The sequence below is a fragment of the Eriocheir sinensis genome, chromosome 3 (assembly GCF_024679095.1).
Source record: "Eriocheir sinensis breed Jianghai 21 chromosome 3, ASM2467909v1, whole genome shotgun sequence".
In the NCBI taxonomy this organism is placed as follows: Eukaryota; Metazoa; Arthropoda; class Malacostraca; order Decapoda; family Varunidae; genus Eriocheir; species Eriocheir sinensis.
Genome location: NC_066511.1, coordinates 8,836,391 through 8,863,413, shown reverse-complemented (window position 1 = coordinate 8,863,413; position 27,023 = coordinate 8,836,391). Strand labels below are relative to the sequence as shown.

General features: G+C 39.9%; 1 protein-coding gene across 1 annotated transcript; it reads left to right on the top strand.

Annotated features, from left to right (window-relative positions):
- Positions 1-8,460: 8,460 nt before the first annotated feature.
- LOC127004571 (protein transport protein Sec61 subunit alpha) lies at positions 8,461-26,248 on the top strand. Its single transcript, XM_050872425.1, has 10 exons — positions 8,461-8,628; positions 12,757-12,890; positions 14,236-14,397; positions 14,768-14,977; positions 15,474-15,638; positions 15,971-16,069; positions 17,222-17,362; positions 20,778-21,029; positions 21,360-21,528; positions 25,685-26,248. Exons 1-10 carry the CDS (start codon positions 8,622-8,624, stop codon positions 25,777-25,779), a joined length of 1,434 nt encoding a protein of 477 aa, XP_050728382.1. The 5' UTR covers positions 8,461-8,621; the 3' UTR covers positions 25,780-26,248.
- The last annotated feature ends 775 nt before the right edge of the window (positions 26,249-27,023 follow it).

Genomic DNA, 27,023 nt, shown 5'->3' with positions numbered 1-27,023 from the left:
TACATTTTGTAAGATTACTAATTTGTTGTTTGATCAAAGTCTTAGAAGTGATTTACAAATGAATAGTATGTGCAATATAAGCCAATTACCAATGACTTAGGGAAGGTGGATGGAAAAATTCTGCTTCAGGGGATATTTTCTAATACTTTTGGCACGCTGTTAGTTCAATGACAATTAGTGAAAATGATAGGGCAGTCAAATTTTCAATATTATGAACTCGTCACTCCCTTAAGAATGTGCAGTATGATGGGTGCCATTTCTCAAGGCAGGAAGTTTTAATATTTTTGGGTATAGCCAAATAATTTCAAATAGTCCGATTGGGCGTTCGATCCCACAGGTCCTTTCCTCCCATCTGCTCTGCCACACATTCACAACACCTATCCCTTCCTCTCATATGTTAGCTATAGGTAACATGAGAGGAAAAAATAGGTGTTGGGACTGTGTGGCAGAGCAGAGGGGAGGAAAGGACCTGCAGCATTGAATGCCCAAATGAACTATTTGAAATGGTATGACTATAGGTACCGTGCACAACTCATCAAGTTCAAGCTCGGGCCAAGCTCTGGAGGGCCAACAAAACAAACCACTCTTCTTCTTTTGACCTGTTTCGATTTGTATCGCTTCCTCCTTTTTGTGGCAAGCTAGGGTGTGGGAAATAAACAGAACAAGTTCCCCGATAAGTCATTCTGCAGACTACCAACTGTGGACAAGAGACTGATTGAAAGGAGAGAAAATAACACGAGAAGGCTGAGGGCATTGGTTGGCAACCTGTCGAGTGGTTGGCCAGCCTGTCGACAGGTTGCCAGCCACTACCAGGCCACTACGAGGCCCTGTCTTATAGATGGGGGATACATGGGAAAGTTTCCACAATTGAGGAAGGGAGCCCGAGGCCATTAAACTTGAATAGCTTTTGTAGCATGAGGTAAGACTGTCTACCGTGAGCTTGTCGTAAGTGTTTGTATTCCATCCAAAGTTTGCTGCGTTGTTTGAATAGATTACGAGGAATATCTTTACTCCAAGGTGGACACTTACTCCGAGGCCTCTTTATAGGGATGAATTGGTTGGCTAACTGGAGCAGGGTGTTGGATAAAAAGGCATTAGCAGTGTCAACATCGAGATGCATTAGTTCGTAGTCCCAATCAATTTGGTGAATAGCATTGTAGATCTTACCATATTTATCCCTGGCCCAGTCCAATAGAGGAGCACCAACCCTATCACGAGTGTCTTCTCCTTGATAGAGATATGCTACTTTAACAAGAGCATGGCCACAATTAGGAAAAGGAGGAAACATGTTGATATCTTGAATACGGTCATCTTCAGTGGTAAGGATTAAATCCAAAATGTTTCCTCACTTAATAAAAGTTGGTTCTAGAACCCACTGATGGAGACCCAAAGTTTGGAATAGGTTAAGAAACATGGTGTCACAAGCAGTAATGTTATGGTCTGGCACCACATCATTCCAAGAGATGGAGGGCAGATTGAAGTCACCCATAATTATAAATTCTTTACCGACGCAGATATTTGATATGAATTCAATAAGGGCAATGTTGTCTTCCGGTGTGTAGGATGGAGGACGGTAAACTGTTAGGATATACAAATCCAACGTAGGCAGACATAAAGTTAAGGTGTTGGGAAAGGAGCCAGCGTCATTAAACTTGCAAACCTTGATATCATTTCTGACATAGGTGCAAACACCATGCTTAGGAAAAAAGGAATCATAATCATTACGAAATAGAGAATAGCCATCAATATTAACAACTGAATCCTTTATAACTGGTTGCAGCCATGTCTCTGTGACTGAAAATATGGCTATATTCTCCTCATGACAAAACTTATTTACATAAAAAACTTTATTGGATAAGCTATTTAAATTGGAAAGTGCAACATTAAAAACTTTAGAACAAAGGATGTGATTATTGGATAATGCTGGTGGAGCTAGTTTTTTGCAGTGACATCCTTGGGCAGCATATTTGGGGGCTGAGCACCGCTGTTAGAGTCCTGCCTGCGAGAGGACAGACGTTCTTTAAGAACTGCCCGTTGTTTGAATGTCATGTCTCTAGTGATGTACACTTTATCAAAATTAGAGTTTTTAAGTCTCTTCGCTGCATCTAGCAAGTCACGTCTAGCAGCAGTATCCTGCCTCCCACTGAGAACCCCCCAAGAGCTGAGACTGAACTCACAACTTTTCCGTCACAAGGCAAGTGCCACACCCAATGAGCCACCTGCCCCCTTCCATGGATCTTCAAGTTTGTAGGTGACAAGAATGGAAATAAGAAAAAAATGGAGTTGTTACCGTTGATGATCGAGATTTCAAGCCCCTTTCAGGTTTACTCCAAAATCACATGAACCGATAACCTATATCTTCTCAATGATCTAAAAATGAAAAAAAAAAAGCTACGGCAAAGCTACGTAATCAATTCCAACTGTCACATCATGTCAAGAAAACCAAAACTTTCTGAGGTCTGCCCTCACAAGATGACAGCAACCCGTGATCCAGAGGACATCTTACCGAGGAGAGATAACGTCCCTCCAAGTAATCCTATTTGACTCGCTACCGCCTGGATGCCTCAATAATACATCTACACCAATTCCGACGACCACACGCCAGGACACGAACATAATCACCTTGAGAGGCATAATGGTGGTGTATGCTAAGAGAGTTTTCTGTCAGGCCTTGGTCGTCGCCTCTACCCCGTCCTGCTGGTGGTCGTCTGTCCTGAAGCCTCAAGTCTGTGCTCTGATGGACTTTGGACTCATTCAGTTGTCGGTCGGAAGTTTTGCCTTGATCTTGATCTTGATCTTGATCTTGATCTTGATCTTGATGTCACAGGTGGCTCGGGATTTCTCCCCAGCCAGGCCTTTGTATCGGCAGCTCCTGTGAAAAGAAAACAAAAAACATGCGGAAAGTCTATGTTCTCGGGGCAAGATATCATTCCCTATATCTTTCACGCCACATGCCCTCCAAGAACTCTTTCACTGCCTCAATCACTCGTCCACTCGTCTCTCCACTGAGCCCCAGCAGCAGCACCATCCACTCCCTTCCAGTCCTCCCGTTTACATCACGTCCCATCTCGCTCAAAAACACATGCATCATCTTCGTTCTCTCCCTGTCATACTTCTTGCATTCCAGCACTACATGCTGCACAGTCTCGTCCACACCCGTCACACATCTGGCACACTTTGCTGCGGGACTCAGACCATCTATAGTTCCTTGCATTCACATCCAGACACTGCGCTCTAGCACGGAAAAGAAGATCACCTCCCAGGCTTCCCTCATACCACACCTCACACTTTGGGGCCTCTTTCTCCCTATACCAGTCGAGAGTTTCCTTTCTTTCCATCTCATTCTTCCACTTGCTCAATCCCTCATCTTTAACTGCCATATCTATCACATTCTTCCACTTTCTTACATCCCACTCAAACCCCTCTCCATTTCTGTTTGTTACTCTCCATTCAAACACATTTTGCCTATCCTCAAAGGGTCGGTACACCCACCTACTTAGCATAACATTCCTGTCTATCATTCGCCCACATTTATTCGCCCATTTGCCATCTCTTATATTCCACAAGTATACTTTTCTTGCTAATCTTGCATCCTCCATTTGTTCCAGTCTCACTTTATATCTCAAGGTTGCCTTTATTAGTCTTTCCCTAAACGTGCTCCATCCCATGTCACCCCTAAGAGCCTCTACTGCTGCAAACCTTGGTGCATTCAGTGCCATTCTTGCTACCCTATTTTGCCCCACCTCCAATTTTTGTATCTCACTCTCATGCCTTTGTAACGGCACTTGATCTTGATCTTGATGTTACAGATGGCTTGAGATTTCTCTCCAGCCAGGCCTTTGTATCGGCAGCTCCTGTGATTGATTGATTGATTGATAGTTTATTGTTGCAGGTAAACAACAAGGGAGAAGGGAGGAACATGCCATCCCAACCCCCAGGCAGGACAGAGTGTGATTATACAACTATTAATACATGTGTAGGTAGCACCATGAGAAGGAAAACAAAACACAGAAACTCGGTGTCCTACTCGGGGCAAGGTATCATTGCCTACATCTTGCACGCCACATGCTCTCCAGGAACTCTTTCATCACCTCAAGCACTCGTCCATTCTAATTTAACCTGCCATCCCAACCCCAGACAGTGCGATTCTTTTTCCTTTCTTTTCCTTCTCTATCTCTGTATTCATTCCCATCTAGTGCTTGGGCAATGTTCTCCGTCCCCACTTTTTATTTTCTTATTGTCCAGGGGGAGGCCGGCAGGTACCGCCCCCCTCCCTTGTTGTGCATTCCTTCCTTCCATTGTATCTTTTTAGTTTCATGGTGCTACCTACCCATGTACTAATAGTTGTATAATCACACACTGTCCTGCCTGGGGGTTGGGATGGCATGTTCCTCCCTTCTCCCTTGTTGTTTACCTGCAACAATAAACTATCAATCACCTTTCTTCTTTCTTCCTTTCCTTCCTTCCCTCACTCACTCACTCACCAAAAAAAAATAACTATCCCATCCCATCCCAATGATCCCATGCATTCCTTCGGCGGAAGTGGGACCAGAGATAAATAAGAAACACAAGTAACAAGTAAGTAACAAGTAAATTAACGTACCCACCATCTCTGTACACCTCGACTTGATGAGGTTTCAAGCCCCCTTCAGGTTTACTCCAAAATCACATGAACCAATCACCTATATCTTCTCAATTCAGTCATCAAGCCTTTGGATCTACATCTGTAAAGAAAAGAAAATAAAGCTCCCAAAATAAAAATAAAAATCAGTAGCCATCCCTTTTCCTACTTAATTTCTCTTTATTTTTGAGAAAAAGACTAATAAAGATTCATTCATCAAGCCTTTGGTAAAGAAAAGGAAATAAAGCTCCCAAAATAAAATAAAATATCAGTATAGCTATCCCTTTTCCTACTTAATTTCTCTTTCTTTTTTGAGAAAAAGACTAATAAAGATTGATGGAGATCGAGGTATAAATAGAGAAAAAGATAAAATAAACAAAATGAAAACAGAGACAAAAGAAATTTGGTAAAAGAGAAAAGGAAACTCAGAGAGAGAGAGAGAGAGAGAGAGAGAGAGAGAGATTTACAAAGATTTACCAAGAAAATCAGACCACACAGACCCCATGGTCCAGACTAGGTGGTCTGTCCTTAAACCTAAGTGATTCTACATTAATCAGATGGCTCCAAAACGTTACATTTCTATTCTAGTTAATATTAAGTTCTGAAGTGTCGGTCGAGCTTGTTTTTAAAGGAGTCAATCGTGTTACACTGGACCACTGAAGGTGGGAGCTTATTCCATTCTCGCACTACAACGTTGGTGAAGAAAAATTTGGTGCAGTCTGAATTTACTTGTCTACATTTGAGTTTCATGCCATTGTTCCTCGTTCGTAAAGTGTCATCGATCATAAACAATTTTGTTCTGTCTAAATTCGTGAAACCATTAAGTATTTTAAAACATTCGATCAGTTTTCCTCGGAGAGAGAGAGAGAGAGAGAGATTTGTTGTTGTTGTTGATTTGTCCTCCCAGGGAGAGAGAGAGAGAGAGAGAGAGAGAGAGAGAGAGAGAGAGAGAGAGAGAGAGAGCAGAGGAGATTTGTAGACAATTAGTAAAAGATGTTATGAAGAGATAGAAAGGGAGAACGTTAACCAGCAGGAAAAAAACGTTTACTTTAATTTCCTGCAGACAGACAAACATATATCAATGGTAGTTCAAATTACTTTAATGACTTTAAGGTTTAGGGATAAAGGTAGTAGTAGTAATAGTTTATTGTTGAATGTATAACAAGTGAGGAGGTCGGGACCTGCCGGCCTCCCCCTAGACAATAAGAAAATAAAATGAGGGAACTGAGAAGTACATTGCTAAGGCACTAGATGGGAATGAATACAGAGGTAGAGTAAACAGTCCTTAGAGTAGAATACTGCAGAAACCACAGCCTTGTATTGCGTGGTACGTCGCTTGGACGTTTTTTTCATCTAGAGTTTAATGATACTTTTCATTTTAACTATGACGAGCATCGTCAAGACATATGTCATCAAGAAGAAAAAGAAAGAGGATGCTGACAATGATGATTACATAATGAAGATAAAAATATAATGATAGCTAATGAAAATCTATTGGCTAATAATAATAATAATAATAATAATAATAATAATAATAATAATAATAATAAATAACTAATGAAAAAATTAAATGTCAACAACAACAACAACAACAGCCACCACCACCACCACAACCAAAACAACAACAACAACACTTACAAAACTCACGTTATAAAATTTCGCACAAACTCAGATTGCAGTGTAGTTTGTTGTTGTTGACCGTATAATGGGGAAAAAAATGGACTTCCTTTCCGAAGGGAACGTGAAGTCTGGTAGCCCTTTCGTTGTTTTCTTGCATCTTACATCGACGACAAGGGTTTGCTTTTTATTCAGAAGATTTCTCGTGCAAAAAATGCAACGTAGTAGGCAGGGCTACGTACGTTAAAATTTCCTCTGTCAAAATGACATCTGTACCCCCAGGTGTTGAGTACACATATAATTATATTAAGACTTAAGAGTAGACTTAGGTCCCTTGTTGTTATAGTGAGTCTGTCACCAATCAGCTTGCCTTGAGGTGTCAGGATGATAGCCCAGGTATCAAGTATCTGCATCCACACTTACGGTAGGCTTATTGCATCCTATGATCTGGTGGTGATGCGATTGAGGGTGGGCTATAGATATTACTCGGAGGTCAGTGGGGCTGACCCTGTACCTTAAGCAGCTTGTGTGCCAGGCCGGCCGGGGGGTCAGACGCTCAATCACAATAAGTCCTGCAATGTACTGCTATTAATGCTTACCGCCCACAGGACCACTGGGACCTGCCTGAGTTGGTGGGCTGGTTCATTAACAATAATGTTCTTTCAGCTGTGCTCTGTGAGTATCCTGCATTTGCCCCTAGATTGTAGTTCATATGTTCAGTCCCTTATGTCTACTCCCTTGACTAAATCAAGGCCTTTATTTTGTTAGCACTTGTCTCCTACTATTGTGTCTTTTTAGTTTCATGGTGCCACCTCCACATGTCTCACTAGTTGTGTAATCACATTATGTAGGCTACTGCCTGGGGTTTGGGATGGCGCATGTTCCTCCCTTCTTTGTTATTTACTTGCAACAATAAACTATCAGTCAATCAATCTATACAAATCTTTTAACAGCACTGTCATCGGCTCGTTTATAGGCTATATACGTATAGACCAGTGGTTCTCAATCTTTTTTCAGTGATGGCACCCTGAACTTATATAGACCCTTTTGTGGCACCCCTTCTTCACCCCCACCCCCCTCCTCACATGAATTAACTCCTTATGCACAATTGTACCTGTTTAAATTACTTTAATTAACGAATTAAAATTATTATATATATTCAAACCAAAATTAACATACAGTACAGTACATGCCCAAACATAGAACTCATCAGTAGAATTAGATCAACTTAAGAGTTATAAATGCAGATTAACATAAAAATAAGAAAAAAAGACATGATTCAAAATTCATGATGATCTTGTGGCACCCCTAGGCACTGTCCGTGGCACCCCAGGGTGCCGCGGCACCCAATTTGAGAACCTCTGGTATAGACATTTATAGGTTAGCTAGGATCACTCAGGTGAAATAATTGGTTAAGGAAAGGCAAACATAGGTAATAACTTCATATGGGCCTCCCATGAGAGGTCACATCACATCCAAGTCTCTTCTCTAAAACCTTGACCCCATCAGCTAAGGTCTGGGCCATGACACAGCACTGAGCTGCTATATAGATTGATTGATTGATAGTTTATTGTTGCAGGTAAACAACAAGGGAGAAGGGAGGAAGCGTATAGCTTATAGTAGCATACGTACTGCGGTAGACCGCATGCACGCTAAAGCAGTACCCCCTATATGTATATTTGCACTATGAATAATACTTGTATGTTTATATCTGGGACTGGTCGGCAATGTTTGAATACATAGTACATATGTTTTTTAAGTCTTCGCGGGACTAGATAGCTATAACAGAGGCCGCAGGCTGAAAATTTAAGGTTAATTTGTGGTAATTAATCAAGTGATGGGAAAGGTAAATTAATATAGTGAATATATCCATTTTGAGTTTCACGTTATGTTTCTTACATGTTATATGAGCGGCAGCGCATGGTTAACGATTGATTGGTCGATGGTTTATTGTACGGATATCCTTTTGTTTTATAACACAATAGGAAGTAGCAACCATTTCTTTTAACTAGAACATAGCCCACTTTCTAAAAAAACAAAAAAACAAAACAAAAAAAACTGCATTCCTTGCAAAAACATAATAGACTGCTTTGGGATTTGATTGAGTTTTCTCAAATGGAATAATGAGATTACCAAGGGCAATTTATATGGAGTATTAATATCAAAGTAAATAGTGTGGGTGCATTTTATCTGTAGGGCCAGACAAAGTTTTGGTCCAGCGGGGCGTCGTGGTGGCAGGGGGGAAGTGACGTCGCGGCCGTGTCCGCGCGGCCCCCTGGCGGCGGCGGGGCGCGGCGCTGACACGTCGCTCCAGTGGCAGTGTGACCGGCAGTGAGGTGCGGCGTGCGTCTGGCTGTCTAAGGGCTGACCTCACTCCGGCAACATGGGCAGTAAGTAGAGCAGCAGACTTAACAAACTCTTAAAGTGCTCAGTGCCTGGTTTACTTTACTTCAGCTTGTGTTTGTTCCAGAGACTCCTTCCACTGTGCCGAGGCAGCTATTATACCGCTGACAGGCGGCTTGGATTTGTTTGGACTCGTACGGCACCGAGGGTTATTTTTTTTCTTTTCCTGCTAGTCAGAGGCATTTATTACTGGTGTTTTCGGATATTTGCCAATGAATTCCTGATTGAAGCCTAGTTATATTGCATTTGAAGATTATTAATTTTTTTTCCCACTGGTTTGTGTTAGGGGTTTAGCATGCCTGCAGGATTCTACTGTGTTCAGCTCGTGTGTGGTGTAGTTAAGCTTCCCTCTGGCGTATTGTTCGTTGCCTGGAAGTGCTATTACATGTCTGGGGCTCATTCCTGCTATCTGGCCTGGTAGCCTTACACGGGGCCCCTCCGCCACTCCTTGGCCCCTTCCATGCCCAGCCGCCCGGCATTCTTGTTCTCTGCTAGCTCCTAATAGCAGTTACGTGTTTGGTATCCTACTCATGGCAGACGATGTACATTTAGCGACGATAGAGATGCAGTGATCTTGAATGGGCCAGCTGGGGCGGGGGGTGGAGAGCAGCAGCTGGTGCACTGTGAGTCTGGGAGGGGAAATTAGAAAGTGAAGCGAAGCGTGTGTCAAGTATCTCCAATTCTTGGATTGTTGGTGTTTCAATATGTTTGAGATTGAATGGCTAATGGAATAATGGGGAACTCAACCAGTAGGACCACAACCTCCAGTGGCACCCAGCATGCCAGGCAAGAACACTGCCTGAAACACAGCCACTGCTCCAATTAGATGTGCAGTATATAAACCATATTGTCATTTGGAAAAGTTTAGGCAGTCCTCACATCCACTTTGAACATTGCACTGTGGTGCTGCCCATCCTTCATGCTGATCATCACCAGTGAAGAGAACTGGGTCTGGAGGTAAATGTGTAGTTTAGTTCCTCCTCAGAATACCACGTGTTAGTTCATATTATGGTAAAAGTTGAGAATACATTCCCTTTTATCATAACATGAAGTTGCTCACAGTTAGAAACTCCTAACCTGGCATGACCATGCTAGCGTTGCCTATGTGTTGGAGATGATCATGGTGTTGGCTGCTGTCCGGGGTGCATCAGTTAGGTTGGGTTAGTTTTTAACCATGTGTGCCTTCATATTATGGTCAAAGAGCATGAATTTTTGCTTTTAAACCATAACATAAAGGCATAAATAGTATTTTGACATGGTGGAGCTAAACTACATACGTACACATTTACTGCTCTGCTTGTATGACCAGACATCAAACAGTAGTCTGCAGTGGATGAGCCTGAACTAGAAGATCAAGAAAGGCAAGGCAGATCAGGAATAAGACCAAGAGCATGCCCATCATTTTCTTTGCCATTCATGTGGTTGTGCACTGTAAATTCATTCACCTGGGTCAGACTGTCAGCATTCATCCCCTAAGTTCAGATTCAGTGCAGTTCTAGTGTAGTGTTCTGAGGAATTCAAGCTGCTACGTACCGGCTGCTTTGTACTGCCCGTTCTGAGGCATCTGAGGGAGACCATATGGTGTAAATGACTGGAACAGAAGCATAAAGTGAAGTTCAAACTGAAGGGCTGCCATTTTCATATTATGGAGGAGATCCAGTGCCAATCACAGATGGTGTTTAAAGTCTTAAAAATGAGAATTCCAGGATGTAATTCATGCATGGCAGAATTGTTGGGAGCAGTGTATTGTTGTACAAGACTATTTTAAGGGAACAGCAGTCAAATTTCAATGAGGTACCCTCTTTGCTTTTTGTAGGCATTGTAGTGCCTGAAAGGAAAAAGAAATATTGAGAATGCAAAATGAAATTAAAACAAGCAATCAAAGAAAGTGAGAAGAGTTGAAGACTTTGGAAAAAGACTAAGTGAAAAATATAAAGGGAACAGGAAATCATATTGGAAAAGTGAAAAATTAAAGAAATGCAGAAAATATCTCCCCAAGTAAAATAAATGAAGTTATGGATGAGAATGGAAAGATGTTGAAAGACGGGGAGGCTGTGAAAGAGAGATGGAGAGAATATTTAAAAACTTTATGAATTTTGAGGATGGACATCCAGCAGCTGTACCAGCAGCAGTTTTGAGTAGAGGTAGAGGAGGAGTACATAAGAACATAGGGAAACTGCAAGAGGCCAGGTGGCCTACACAGGGCAGCTCCAGAATCCCCCCTACTACTCATGATGGGTGAGGTGTAGTTTCAGGGGTTACAGGTAGAGGCTTGATCCTCGTTATACCGGCGGTACTATGCACGCACCAGTACCCTGCCACCTTACTGCACCCACACCTCACTGCCACCTGTCGTCCTCGTCCATGTAGCTATCCAGTCTACTCTTAAAACAAGCTATCGTCCCTGCACTAACTATGTGATTGCTGAGTCTGTTCCATTCCCCCACCACCCTATTACTAAACCAACGCTTGCCTATATCTCTCCTAAATCTATACTTTTCAAATTTAAATCCATTACTGCGAGTTCTATCCAGCTGGCTAATTCTCAGTACTTTACTTATATCGCCTTTGTTGTAACCCTTGACCCATTTGAATACTTCTATCAGATCTCCCCGCACTCTTCGTCTTTCTAGTGAATGTAAGTTTAGATGTTTCAGCCTATTTTGATATGGGAGGTTCCTCAGGTTGCCAGGAGACTGGACAAAAGCCATCATTGTCCCAGTTTACAAGGGGAAGGGCAGGAGAGGGGAATGTGGGAGCTATAGAGGTATAAGTCTCCAGATTATACCCAGAAAGGTATATGGAAAAGTCATAATAGAGAGGATGCAAAGACTTACAGAAGAGAAAATCAGTGAAGAACAAGGAGGCTTCAGGAAGGGAAGGGGATGTGTGGATCAGATATTTTCCTTCAGGATGGGAGTAGAAAAAATAATAGCAAAGGGAAATAAACTATACACTGCCTTTAAGGATTTGGAAAAAAATGCATATGACAGTCGATTGGATTGCATTGTGGGATGTTTTAAAGATTTATGGTGTGGGAGGAAAACTGCTTAGTGCAATAAAGTCTTTCTATGAGGATGCATCTGCACATGTCAAAATTAGTGGGTGTATGTGAGTGACATAGAGGGAGGTAATGCTAGAGGACAATCTCCAGTGAAATGGAGAGATAGGGTGCAAGAGTTCGTTAGGGAGAGGGGGGGAAAGATCTTTGAGAAACTTTGAGCAGGCAAGGAGGGAGTGTCTGGATAGAGAAAGTTGGAAACTCTTCTGCCGTGGCCATCCCCTGGTGTGAGCCCCTAGGAGCAGGCGTCAATGAAATGATGATGATGACGTAGTACCTGACCCACCTGAGGGGAAAGCCTCCCAAACTCACTCTGCGAGGGGGGGTTGCCTCTACGGCTGACTGGTTAAGGAGTGGCTTTCCCTTTTCACTGGTCGCAGGTTCGATCCTCAGCATCGTTAAACCCTTTCCTGGTCTGGATTAATTTCTTGCGTATCTCGTGACACGCTGTGGTTGTGTGAAGATGTAGTGTAGTTGAATTTCAGGCAATACAGCATAGTCCCAGAGAGCTTTTTGATTACATCTCAACGCTGTGAGTTCGATTGGTACGGAGTTATTTTGTGCTTTTTCATCTTCAAAAGACGAATTCACAACAGATGCAGAGCTAATGTAAATGAAGAGTGATGTGGCTTCCACTTGTTTGTATTGTTTTCATTGAGTCTTCACACTTAGCTAGCATGCCCACATTTTTTTCTTTTTTCTTAAAGCTTGATTCCTTCAAGCATTAGCTTCTTGACACCATTTTTCAACTTTGTGATGGTGCAATAGCTCTAGGATTTGGTAGAACTAAACTTCAAATATTCAATTTTCATTCGTTTTTCAATATCTTGTTGGCTTTGTTTGATGATTTTGCTGATTTAAGGGCTATAGAAACAGTTCTGAGCATGTTTAGGATAGGCTATGATGATCAGTAGTTATGAATTTGACACCAACTTGAAAACCTTATGTATGTCCAATCTTGCTTCTGCGGGGAAAAGTGTGGTAACATGAAATTACAATGATATGCTGTTTGTTTGTCGTGTATGTGACTTGCATGTTTTTTATTTCTTTGCAGTAAAATTCCTTGAAGTAATAAAGCCGTTCTGTGCAGTTCTGCCAGAAATTCAGAAACCAGAGCGAAGAATTCAGTTCAGGGAAAAGGTATTATGGACAGCCATCACCCTCTTCATCTTTTTAGTCTGCTGCCAGGTGAGTCAAGACATGTCAAGTTTTTATTTTTACCTTGTTTTTCTTATTTAGCTTTGATAATAGGATTGTGATTGTACGATCACACTTTCTCCAATGATATCAATAAAATTTGCATATTTTATGTAACAAATTAACCAAGTAAAGAAATATGAGTATTTTCTGAATGTTCAAGTGTGTGTTGTGGGGCATAGACAGCAGGCATCCTGCCTGCCATTAGCCAACCAGCAGTTTCCTTACCTAATTGGCTGGGAGCATGGGATTCAGCATGCATGAATGAACTATACTTTTTTGTACCCTTAAGATTTCCCTTGTGTAACCCAGGTTGAAAACCACACCCTTAGAATATGCTAAAATCTCCAGAAAATCTCCAGTTTTATATATCGTGTGTGTGTGTGTGTGTGTGTATTTACCTAGTTGTAATTTTACAGGGCCTGGGCTTACGCTCGTGTGGTCCCATCTCCATATCTGTACTCATCCAGTTTTTCCTCAACCCGGTAGCAGCGGGGATCATGTTTCTTAATGGTCCCTCTAAGCGAGAAAAATGAGAAAAAATCATCACTTACACAAACCATTTCATAATATATATCAAAGCATTTGCGATCAGTTTATGTATCATCTTTTTGGGGGGTTAAAATCATGGCACAAATTTGGCCAGTTGCTGCTACACGGTAAAGCCACAAATTTGGCCCGTCGCTGCTACCGGGTTAAAATTGTGCACACTTCGCCAATACTACATTCTCACTTAGTCTGTTCCAAACCTCTATGTTTCTTTGCGGGAAGCTATATATATATATTTTTTTTTTGTCAAGCATCTTCCTTGTCTCAATTTTTTACTGTGTCCTCATGTGTTGCTGGTGTTTCTTACTTCTCTTAATAGCAACTTCTTGTTATCTACTTCTTTCATTTTATTCCACTATTTGTAAATTAGTATTGGGTCTCCCCTTTCTCTTTTTTGTTCCAATGTTGGCATGTCCATTTCCTTTAACCTTTCTTCATATGACTAAATCCCTCCAGTTCTGGAACCATCTTCGTTGCCATCCTTTGTATTCTTTCTAGTTTTTTCACGTGTTTGTGTGTGTGTGTGTGTGTGTGTGTGTGTGTGTGTGTGTGTGTGTGTGTGTATGCACACTCATGCAAAATTGATTGATTTCAGTATGGATGTGTTGAAAATGCACACTATGTGCAGATTAAATAAAGAATTACCATAATGGTTGTATAACTTGTAATCACTGGAAAAATCAGTGTATTCCATATATAAACTAATGGATCTAGAAAAAAAAAGATTAAGTAGGTATTACTTGCAGCTAAAGGATAGAAATATATTTTCAAAACTTTGTCCCACCAGATTCCATTATTTGGGATCATGAGCTCGGACTCAGCCGACCCTTTCTACTGGATTCGTGTTATTCTGGCCAGCAACAGAGGAACCTTGATGGAGCTGGGTATCTCCCCCATTGTCACCTCAAGTCTCATCATGCAGCTTTTAGCAGGAGCAAAAATCATAGAGGTGAGTCATTTTGTGTCAACTATTATGTTACGGTGCAGACAATACTTGGGCAGAGCAATTACAATTCTTGCAGTTGCATAAACAAAATTCTTTCAAATCTAAATTGCAAAGTAATACAACAAATATTATTAAAAATGCCAATTATAATAGTCACAGCATCAAAGTTCCAATGTCAACTAGTGTCCACTGATAAAGCGTGCCTGAGCGTGGATTGGACTGGGTATGCTGTGACACCAGTAAATGCCTGTGCATGGTGTTTCTTCTGCTCATTTAGCAGACAGCAAGTGTAGGATTTTTAATTTTTTTTATTTAACGGACTGAACTGCGATAAGACAAGCTGACCATGTTGTGTGTGTGACTTTTATTTCAGGTTGGAGATACTCCCAAGGACCGTGCCCTGTTTAATGGAGCACAGAAATTGTTTGGCATGATGATCACCATTGGTCAAGCCATTGTTTACGTTATGACTGGTATGTATGGTGACCCTTCAGACCTTGGTGCTGGTGTCTGTCTTCTCATCATCATCCAGCTGTTTGTGGCTGGACTGATTGTACTGCTGCTGGATGAGTTACTTCAGAAGGTGGGTGAATGGATAAGTTAGTGGTACTTTTGCATTGTTTTATTAGTTGAGACGCATGCAATTTCAACCTTTTATCTATGGATTTTCTTTAATAGTGATGTAAAGAGTGATATGTTGCTTACTGTCATCTATTTCTTCATTCTCAAGATAGAGCAATTCGGTTTCACCCATTTTTCAAGTATATACTTATCAGCATTGTGCTGCTCATTTGCTTATGTTTGAAATTTATATTATAGGAAACTTGAAGGGAATAAAGGAAACAGAATACCATTCTGTATTTTCCTGTCACTATTATTGATATACCTGAAAATGTATGAAGAAATAATGCGAGTTAAAGTTGTGAATGCATGCCTTTGATAGTTTTATTGCATTTCTAAAAAATATGTAGATCTGCAGAAGATGCAAACACACTCCATTGATGAAACGCTCCGACTGAAAATGTCAGAATATTCATAGCCCCGTAAGTATGGTAACTTATCATTTTGTGTTTTTTCAGGGTTATGGCCTTGGCTCTGGCATCTCCCTCTTTATTGCCACAAACATCTGTGAAACTATCGTGTGGAAGGCCTTCTCCCCTGCCACTGTGAACACTGGCCGTGGTACCGAGTTTGAGGGTGCAGTCATTGCCCTCTTCCATCTCTTGGCTACAAGGCAGGACAAGGCAAGTCTCAAATTTATTTGTACATTATATTATAAGAAGTATTGTAAATGGTTGGACCCATGAGATGATTGTTTTTAAGAAAAATACATGTAGTTTAAGTTCAAGGTTGCATTGAATTATTAGATTGATGATTGCAAGGGAATAAAGATTGTATACTTCATATTATTTATTTTGCTTGGGAGGGGCAAAGTTCATTTGTGACATTACATTTCAAAGAATTAGAATTATTGGTAATTAATTTCTATTTACCACTTTCATTTTTTTTCCTTACCCATCTTGTATCTTTAGTCTCTAAATATAAGGTTGCTGATTGTGTTTATGATCACAAATAGGTGCGAGCTCTCCGTGAGGCCTTCTACCGCCAGAACCTGCCCAACCTGACAAACCTACTGGCCACTGTCCTCATCTTTGGCATTGTCATATACTTCCAGGTAAACTATGAATAGTAGGAACTTCCTAAATCATTTTTTTATTAAAGGCCTTGATGGATGAGATACAACAATTTTAATCTTTAACTAATCAAGACTATCAACACATTTTAATACAACAGTTTCCTCATAAGTTAGCTTTGAGGTGATGTGTTAAGTGCCCTTCAATCACAAGTATGAGGTTTGAATTTGATTCTTTAGCCATAGGGAGACAATTTTTCAGGGCCTCCCATCACATTATCTTTGTTAACCTAGTACAAGATACTTAAATGCAAGAGGAGTTGTAACCTCTTTCGGTGATATGAGACCAAGGCACCAGCGTGTGAAATAAATGTTTTTAAAGAGGAGCTCAGCTTATATATTCTAAATTCTAGAAAGCCTGGTACTGTGTATGGCCATACGGTCGTAATCTCCCTTTCCAGATTTCCCAGAAATCTAAATATCCCTATGGATGTATAAAAAATGGAAAATTATATCAATGGTCAAGATTGAAGTAGATGTGCCACAAACCATAGTGCTGTTAGATGAGGATTTACCTCCCAAGTTCTTCATTACAGGTTAATGGCAACAGGAAGTTTTAAGCTGTCGGTCCTTTATGTTGCGGTGCTGTCAGTCCACTATTATTCCCAAACTGCTTATCCAGCCTTGAACTGTTCATTTGTTCCCCAAACCAAAACATATTTCTTTTAACATTTTGCATAGCCTTGTGGAAATCAATAATTCATGTTATTTGCTCCTATGTAAATCTTTTCTGTTGCCCTTTGTGTCAAAGGCATGGAAACATTTTGCATTTCAGCTAGAATTGCAGTGATATAAGGAGTGTGTGATAAACTTTACTTTGTTCACATTGGCTACCTGTGATAGTTTTGACGGTAGATAATCCTCTTACCACTTTCAGTTCTAGACATAAGAAGCCATTGTTAGGAACAGCTGACTGCTATGGGTGGGAGATACTTCATCACTGCCACTTTACTTGCATATGCAGAGCAGTATAAAGCTTAAATAAACTTTTATTGTAGATCCATAACATGAAGCACATTTGTTTCTTTAAGATATTCTTTTTTGATCACCTTTCCTGTTTTCTGTAGAAATTTTGTGTTTGTGTTGGAAAATTTAGTATGACTAATCTCAATGATGGATCATTCTATTTCTCAGGGCTTCCGAGTGGACTTACCTATCAAGTCAGCTCGCTACAGAGGACAATATTCCTCTTACCCCATCAAGCTCTTCTATACTTCCAACATTCCCATCATCCTGCAGTCTGCCCTCGTCTCCAACCTCTATGTAATTTCTCAGGTAAGAATTGTCTACTTTTTGGAAAATTGGAAACTTAGGAAGAGTTAGTGAAGAGGGGAGAGAAAGGTAAATTTTTTTCCTATTAATACCTCGTTCTCCCAAGAAATAACTGATAAAGATGTAAACAAAGCAGATAAATCTTTGTTCCCTTTATTGTTCCCTCAGCTAGCAAAGGATGTCACTCTGTTCTCTCAATTTAACCCTCTAAATAGATTTATATCTCCCAGATAGATTTGTTCCTCCCCTCTCACATTAAATTAATCATATTATATTATCTTATTTTTCACATGAATTACAAACTTAGATCTGAACATCTTATATCTTGCCGTTTCTTTCCCTCTTCACCCTTTTCTTGTTATTTTTCCCTCTTGCATTCCCCAACTTCTGATTCAATACAGTACTCCCTCCAATTTTGTGTGAATTTGGTTGACATTGTGGTTGCAAAATACAAGCTTGTATCTTGCTTGTTGGCAGTGGCCTCTGCCATTTTCTCTTTCGACTGTGCTTAAGCATATCATACTTATGTAAAACACTGACTATTCGGCCCCCAGGTATCTACAACTCAATTCCTAATATCTGGCAAAAATTTATGTAAAACCCTGACTCTTCGGCCCCTGGGTATCTACAACTCAATTCCTAATATCTGGCAAAAAATTATGTAAAACCCTGACTATTTGGCTCCCAGGTATCTACAACTCAATTCCTAATATTTGGCAAAAAATTATGTTAAACCCTGACTATTTGGCCCCCAGGTATCTATAACTCAATTCCTAATATCTGGCAAAAATTTATCTGGGCAAAGAATAGAAATTCCCTCAAAATTGCTGAAAAATGACAAATATTTAACCTGTATGATTTGAAATACCCTTGCTGCATTCCACCACCTTTAGAGTAGGCTTTCCCTATGTTCAGTTGAGCTGTTAGCCACGCAACATTATGCCAATGCCTATATCGCAAGAGTGTGAAAATGTTTGTAAGAGCGTGGGATAAACTGAATAAAAGGGGTGGAAAAATACAGCACTTGTCCTGACGTCACAAAGTGGTATCTTCCTGCCCCTGTTGCCCAGTTTCTCCCGTGCTATTATATTCTCACACTTGCAATATGGAGTTCTTGGCGGGCATCCTGAATGTTGAAAAAGAAAATGGTGACCGTTTCATAACCACTGCCGACCCTGCATCCTTGTTTGTTTACATGCATCAGCTGAGCAACTGTTTGTAATAGGCGCACCTGACATTACCGAATGTGGGGTACAAACTTGGCGGAGGGACTGTTTTTTGGGCGCCATTAAAGGTAATGGCTAAAGAGTAGCTTAGCTGGATTTTTTTTTTTTTTTTTTTTACGTCGCTGCCTGTTGCGCCAGTAGGCATCTTCCTGGTGGGGCCTGATGGTCGGCCCAAGGCTTCTTCCAGGTGGGGCCTGATGGTCAGCCCAGCCCGTTCTGGCACAGGCGAGTGTTTATAGTGGCGCCATCTTGCATTGGCTCATGCTGCCCCCCGGAACTTGTTCTTGATTCACTTGGACGGCTTCCTCTAGAGTCCGGGTTGATGGGTGGTCTTCAGGACAGCATGTGGGTAGTTTTAAGCCACTCGGTGGTGACTGAAAAATCCGAGTGGTAGCGTGGGGATTCGAACCCGCGTCGTCCATCACACGGTAAATATGGGCCCAGTACGCTACCAGTTTGGCCACCGCCTACCCTATTTTGTTTTTATTTATTAATGATCCACGAGACATCCTAGAGGTAAAGCAAAGTATGTGCTTATCTTTGTATTCATTCATACACACACTGGTAATTTTTCTGTGGAGTCTGAGTCACTTATTAGAGTGAAATTCTATTGTGATAAACAGTCACAAATTCGTGTCACCAGTAAAAATGAAACTAGTAATTTAAGTTTTGCCACCATGAAATATACACAAATAGATAAATATGAAAGCTCATGAAATCACTAAGTTACATCACCTGCTTTGCGCAGTAAAAGTATGCTATTTGTGGTATCTGACACCCGCAAAATGGCGTACAGGCTGGCTTGGGCCTGCGGGCTTCAGCCAGGCTGAGAACAATATAAAAATACGTATAGCCTATACGTATTTTTATATTGTTCTCTTGTTTGTTCAATGTTCTGTTCAAGAAAAAGAATACCCATAATTTTAGTTAGTTTTTGGTTATAAGGATACTCTATGAAATACAATTATAACACTACCTTCTACTAGTTAGGAAACGTACTGAATCCTGGATCGGCTATGGAATGTCAGGTGCGCCTATTATGATAAAGTTTTTATTATTTTTTTATATTTTCATTTTTATAAAATTACACATTTTTATAAAATGAAACACACTATAGTCTGTTCACTAAAGCTAGATTCCTGGCGCCTAGGCAGGTTGGTAAGCTTGCAGCTGATTTTTTTTAACATCATCATATAGCGTGTCGCGCGGTGATGGTTGCGTCGAGTGAAATGTTGCTATAAATAACTGTGTTTTCAATACGTGGAGGTTTATCTGCATTCTGATCACATTATCATGTTCACGACAGATTTTCCTACGTAACGTAATAATATATTTCTGCAATCAATGAACAACTGTTGAAAACAGCTAGCATAAGTAAAACATGTTATAAACATTTTTTTAACATCTTCATGGTTCAACTCATCGTAATACCATTTTCTTATTTATTTTGTCGAGTTTTTAAAATACATCTTGATTCTACAGTCACTGCTGAGTCTGATGGTGTCAACCAAAACTGGCTATCTCGTATGTGAGGTGACCTATGACAAATAGTAAAGAAACATGTCTCACTCGAGCATGCAAGATGTGGTCCGATATGAGTGTTAGCGGGAGAGTGGAGCAGCCAATCAGCTGCAAGCTTACCAACCTGCCTAGGCGCCAGGAATCTAGCTTAAGTGAACAGACTATAGTATATATTTTACGATAGTATGATATATTTTAGCACACAGTCAAAAAAGAAAATGGCAGAGGCTTCATGATAATTGCCAATGCAGCATGCATCTTCCCCTAAAAACTAGTGTGGAAAACCTCACTTTCTTTCAAAACTCTAGTTACATTGCAAACTTAGGTTTTCATCGGTGGCATTTTTGGGGTCTCAGTTGCAATATCAGAACAAGAAAAATTGGAGGGAGTACTGTACCTTTGATTCCATACATATCCTCCAGACTGTTACCTTTCGTTATTGATTGCTGTAACACTGTTTTAAATCTGCTGTCCCCAACTTAAACATCTTTGTTAGTTAATAAACATTGTAATATGAAACAAATGTTTTAATTTTACATTCTCAAATGTAGATAGCATTAAAATGTGTATGAAACAAAGCTTTTAGGGATGCCATGAATTAATATATTGTCTCCATTATTAAATGGTATTAAAAACCATTAATGAAATATATCTGTTCCTTTCACTTCCAGATGTTGGCAGTGAAGTTCCAAGGTAACTTCTTTGTTGGTCTTCTGGGTGTTTGGGCTGACACTGGCTCAGGAGGTCCTGGCCGAGCCTCATACCCTGTTGGGGGTTTGTGCTACTACATGTCTCCACCAGAGTCCTTTGGCCACATCCTGGAAGACCCTTTTCATGCAGTTATCTACATTGGATTCATGCTTGGTTCATGTGCCTTCTTCTCTAAAACCTGGATTGAAGTATCAGGATCATCCGCTAAAGATGTAAGCTCACACAGGTCATATTACCACAAGAATAATGTGTAGAATTTTCAAATGACTTTAATTGTTGTCATCTCTGTGCTGTAGTATGTGTATTATGAAAGGCTTAACCTACCTTTATAAGTAGCAATTATGGTTAGTAGTTCCTCAGGTGGTGAGAAAATGGCAGTGTGTACTAAATTAATTATAAATTGAAACTCAACCATCACCGAGTTAGATGAGACAGTTGTTGTCAGTGATTTACTTTCAGTTGTAAAATAATACTAAAGGGTAAGCAAGCTACATGGTACGGTATGGGTCATTTTATAATTAATTTATTAATTATATTTACAGGTTGCCAAGCAGCTTAAAGAACAGCAGATGGTAATGCGGGGTCACCGCGAGAAGTCCATGATTCATGAACTGAACCGTTACATTCCCACTGCAGCTGCCTTTGGTGGTCTGTGCATCGGAGCGCTATCAGTGTTAGCAGACTTCCTTGGAGCAATTGGATCAGGAACAGGTTAGTGCACTTCTTAATAGGTTTTAATGAGATTTCCAAGCCTATTTATTTGCATAAAACTATGTTGGTTTCATTGTTGTTTATATTTATTTTGCATTCCATCAACATGCTGGTAATTGGATGTTTTCTAGTAGGGTCAGTAAAGAATCAGCCTAAGTTAACAGGTTATTGGTATCAAGATGGGGAACTTACCAAACTCTCTATAAGTAGGGGACAGTGCTGTGCCCTTGGTGTGAAGGAGAGAAATAATTAAAATTATTTTTTATGAAAACAGAAAATATATTACTCAGTTTGTATTATTTCTTGCAAAGTGAAGCCAATGTAGGGGAAACCTGGCAACTCCAGTTGTTACTTGCCACTCTTTTATCAAGCTGATAGAAAGATGAGTAAAATCGGGGTTCCAGTGGATATGTGATCCATGCCAAGGCATGCTACATTAGGACAAGTTTCAAATATGTCAGCTTGATTTTTTATTAAAACACATGAATTATGGTACTTAATACTTCACACCATTCATTAGGTGAGTAGCCAATGTTGTTTTATCCAGACACTTGCAGAAAGGCAGTTGAGTAGTTACTGTAAGTCACCTTCCTTCAAAAGTTGGTATCTTGACAGAGGAAGTATCTGATGGTTTGATAAGTGGCCATAAGTGTAAGTGTCCTCTGTCAGCTTTCTCAATAAAGTAAATATAAATAGCCGCTTTCGCCTTATGAATGGTATTGTAAGATATAACATAGCCAACTTTATTATTGATTTTCATAAAAAATTAAGCCGACATGTGTAACCTGTCCTAATTTAATTAATAAATTAACATTGATTGTGTCACTGGAAGCATGATTTTACTTGCCTCTATCAGGTTAATAAAATCGTGTTGAGAAGCAACAAGAGTTGCCAGGTTTTCCCTACATTGGTTTATAAACCAAAGCATGAAGCTAGGCCTCTAAGATAGTTTAAAAGGTTGTTTGAGAGGTAAATGTGCGTTGGTTGCTCTCTACTACTCAAATACACCTTAGCTATTTTTTTTTCAAGATAGGTCATCAATAGTTGGTGTATACATCAAAATAATCTGTTATATTTTATTTATTGTTGGTTTTATGTTGTATGGCATTAAACACTGAAATGGTTAGTGCTGTACGATATGAAAGTATAACAGTTGGCTGTCTTGCTCCAACTATTATTGAAGGCCTTCTCCTGAGAAATATAGCAAAGATGTATTTGTGCAGTAGAAAACATACCATACATTTAATTCTCACACACCATTCTGAGCTATCTCGATACTAAGATGTAAGAAAATCTCACCATGTCAGGGGTATACATATTCTGGAGGAGTCGTGGGCATAGGTGAGGTGTTATAGGATGTTGCAGTTAGAAGGCTATAAGGGTTTCTATATTATTACACACCTTGATAGTACCCTGAGGAGCACCATAAAAGAGTGTGTGTGTGTGTGTATTTATCTAGTTGTGACATACGGGAAAAGAGCTACGCTCGCGCTGTCCCGTCTCCATATCCTCTTTTATCCAACTTTTCCTTAAAATTATGTGTGTCCATGGGGATGGGGTGTAAGTGAAATAAGTGATTGGGATGGAGCGAGTGAAGAATGGGATGCTGTACCCAATATTCAGCTTAGAAAGTTAGACATGTTAACTGTTTGATCACAGTCAGGGTAGCATGACATTTCATTGTAAAGTGCAGTATCGCTGAAAATGTTCAATATCACTGGCTGATAAAATCTCATTTAAATTTACTTTTACTAAAATAATATAAAAATGAAAGTAGCATTCACTCCAATGTAGGGTATTTTGAATTTTCATGTACAGGTAGTCCTTGAGTTGTGGAGGTGATTGGGACCGGCAGGTAGTCGTTGGTTGAATTGGTCGTAAGGCGAAAATACATTTTGTTTTAAATTTGCTAAATATTTCCTTTATTGCTGCTTCCTATTTTTGGCATTTTTTCTATCATTTGATAGTTTTTAACATTTTAATTCATTTGAGAATTTTGTTAATTTTGAATGCTTTGAGTCCTCATTTGATATGTAAATGAAAATAATGACCATGATATTGGTATTATTCATATGCTGATGTCATTTTCTACTTATCTAAATGCTCTTCTGTTGTCAGATATATTATCATCTTAACTTAGCCCTCTCGTGCATGATGACGCGTTTCGCGTCATCAAAGGGTAAAAGGTCCTGGCGCACGATGACTCAAATTGCGTCATAAAAGTTTTAAAAAATTGATTAAAAATTAGGTTTGCGGTGAAAGTGCGTCAAATTTGGGAGCGTCATTTGTTGGGATAAGTTTCTTAATGGTAACATATGGCAGCCTTTCTAAGGAGCGTAGAGGAGGGGCTTTGAGCATTTTTTTGTTTTTTTTTTGTTAGCCTACTATGACGGGAGAGGAAAAAATAGTTTTCTCAGTGTAGCTCGGGAACTAATAGGCGTATGAGAAATTTGAGGATACCATAAGAATCCTCTAAATTCTGCTTCAAAACATATATTCAGCTAAAAAAGTTGGCCCACAAAATTTCAAGCTAGCGAGTGGGGAAGAGTTGATACTTCTGATTTATTGTCTACAATACTCTATAGGGAGACTTGAAACAAGTTTGTATTGTTTACATATATATTTTCCTCTATTTCTTTATTTCTTTATGAAGCCATTGATACCAAATTTATTGGGGTATGATATATCTGTGAGGGTAAAATATGTCCGTGAATGTAGAGGATTGCGGCGGCAAAAAAAGGCCGGTTGGGCCTGAGAAATATATGATGAGCGGAACAGAAACTTATGGTGCGCGACAGGGTTAAAAGCTCCCAGAAAACCATAGGAAAGAGTGTAGAGATTAAAACAACTGTGAAAATAGACATGAAATGTATGTGCTCATCCACTTGACCGCATGGGGCGTTACTTGAACTTGAAGTTGGGAGTCACCCAGTGGACACTCAGTGTAGCCTTTGATTCATCGTTCTCCTGTCCAATTATGAGGAAGTAAACTAGGGTACAAAACTGTGGCATTAACTTCGCTTTCTGACCTCAACATCACACTCATACTGAGCTTCCACATCACCGGGAGGGACCCTTGAAATTAACTCATCATCATGGACAGGCCCTTGCCGCTTCTTGGTAATAATTGTAGAGTGTGACAAGTCCAAGTCATGTGAGATGGAAGAAACAGATTTATCATTCTTATTCTGACCAATAACTTCCATTTTGAGCTCTAAATCAACCACTTTTCTTTTTTACAAGTCCACTTGTACCTGGACACTTCGTTTTCTCGGTTATTATTGTAAAAAGATGGATGGGCTGGAGTGAGACGTAGCAGGGGAGGTGAGGATGGTGAGAGGGTAGCAGTGTGGGGAGAGTATAATGCTACTGACCACACTTTCGTCGCACCATAGGGCGCAGCTACTGGTTCAAGTACCTCAGGTGGAAGTGGAACTATTCATGGCCATTTTGATGGCATTGCATTGAAAGTGCTGCATGAATAGGTCAGTTTGTTTTAAAAATGACATTCAAATATCCAATCAGTCTGAGTATGTCTCAACAATGGCACTTTGCCTCGCCAGTCCTAACACAATCAGTTCCTTGCCCCCACCCCATGTCCTTTTGCCCAGCGTCACAGCCTGCTAAAACTCCTTTGATATCCAAAACAATAACAAAAAAAAAACACAGTTGGCTTGCACTGGCAGTGCCACCTGGTTACTGCAACTGCAGTGACATCCGAGTTAATGGTTGTCATTATATTTTTGGGGTGGGGGGACTGAAGGGATGACTGATTTAATACATTTCTGAGGCTCATAATGACTATGGTGATCTTTGAAGTGATCGTTTAAATATATTTTCACCATATTTAACCAAATATTGTCTGGTTCCAAATTCTTAATTTTTTATCAACAAGCCTCAAATTTCATCCAATCTTCCCAATCTGGTGAAAATTTTCACCATCTGGCAGCACTGAAATGAATAGCTGCTCTGTCCATGGCGGGGTGTTTGAAATGTTGGCCTTGTCTTAAGTGAAACTGGTCTATCCACTGCAGGAAATTTGAAAGGTTGGCCTCAAGTGGTAAAAAGTTGCAAACTTGAGGACTACCTGTATTGTTTATTAATGATTTTTTATTTATTTGTAATGTAGTTTCTTTCATTATTTTCTTATTTGCAGGTATCCTGCTGGCTGTAACCATCATCTACCAGTACTTTGAAATATTTGTTAAGGAGCAGAGTGAAATGGGTGGGATGAGTACTTTACTGTTTTAAGTTCACATGAGAGGTTTGAATGTTTTCTGCCGTTAAACAAGTTGTTCATACGATCATCATAAATATGTGGAAGACAGTTGCATTGGTTGGTAGTTTATCTATCAAACTGCTTGTTATTATTTGGGTAATGTCTCCCACATCCTAGTTTGTCTTCAAGATATATTTATTTTCCTCGTATCGATGGACTGAGGGTTGTGTGAGAGAAAACCTGAAATAAGTTTTGTTAAGGAGCTAATATTTTCAACTGTTAGGGGGGAGAAATATTTTGACAATTTTTTGGGATATATATTCTGAGAACTTGGTATATGGATGTAAATTGGCTGGAGGGTATGTTTGTGTTGAGAATATTTGTTTTCTGTGATTGAGCAGTAGAAAGAGTGAGTGAGTGAGTGAGTGACTTGGTGTAAATGTTTGTACTTTTTACAAATAGTAGAGTAAGATGTAACAAATCAATAAAGGAAAAAAAATTGTTTGTTTATTATTGCAAATAGGAAGTTTTCCCCCTAATTGTGTTACCATCACCAGTAACACCAGGTAAAATTGAGATAGGGCCATAGGGGTCAGTTTAGCCTCTGAAAGAAATGACTGTCCTGGTCTGGCACTTTCCCCAAAATTAATTGAATGTCCCTGTCTGTTACCTTCCTAAAAAAAGATGTTACACTGGTATGTCAATTACCTCTAAAAGACTAGTTCTTCAATGTATTCTTATTTTATTAAATTACTTGAGTGTCATTGGTCCTTATTTTTTACAGTGTAAATGAGCCTGCAAAATGCTGCTACTGTAAAATAAATAGAAATGAATGGCCAAAAGGCTGCGGGAGGGGTGGAGGCATCCAGTTAGCGTGAGAATATTGATAGAGGATAGAAAGAGCCAACATTACAAAGAAATTTAAGACTTAGAAGGCTGTCAGTAAGACGAGTGGGTGTTGATGAGAATAAGAGCTTTGTCTCTACTCTGTCCACCCCCCCACACACACACATGAGATGCATACTCCATACAGGGGTGGACAAAGCCCCTGTATATGGATAGCATCTGGGAGGGGGAAAATATGCCAAACTGGTGGAGGCGATACAGAACACCTACCCTCGAAGAAGCTGATTTAGAAAGATAAAATAAGGAGTTTTCAGTTAAAATTGTGAGTGGTGTACAGGCCAAGAATGTTTTACGTAGAAAATGTGACGGCTGAATGTTATTGAAGAATAGGGAATAAGTATTTGAAAGATTGTGTCGAGATGACAAGTGG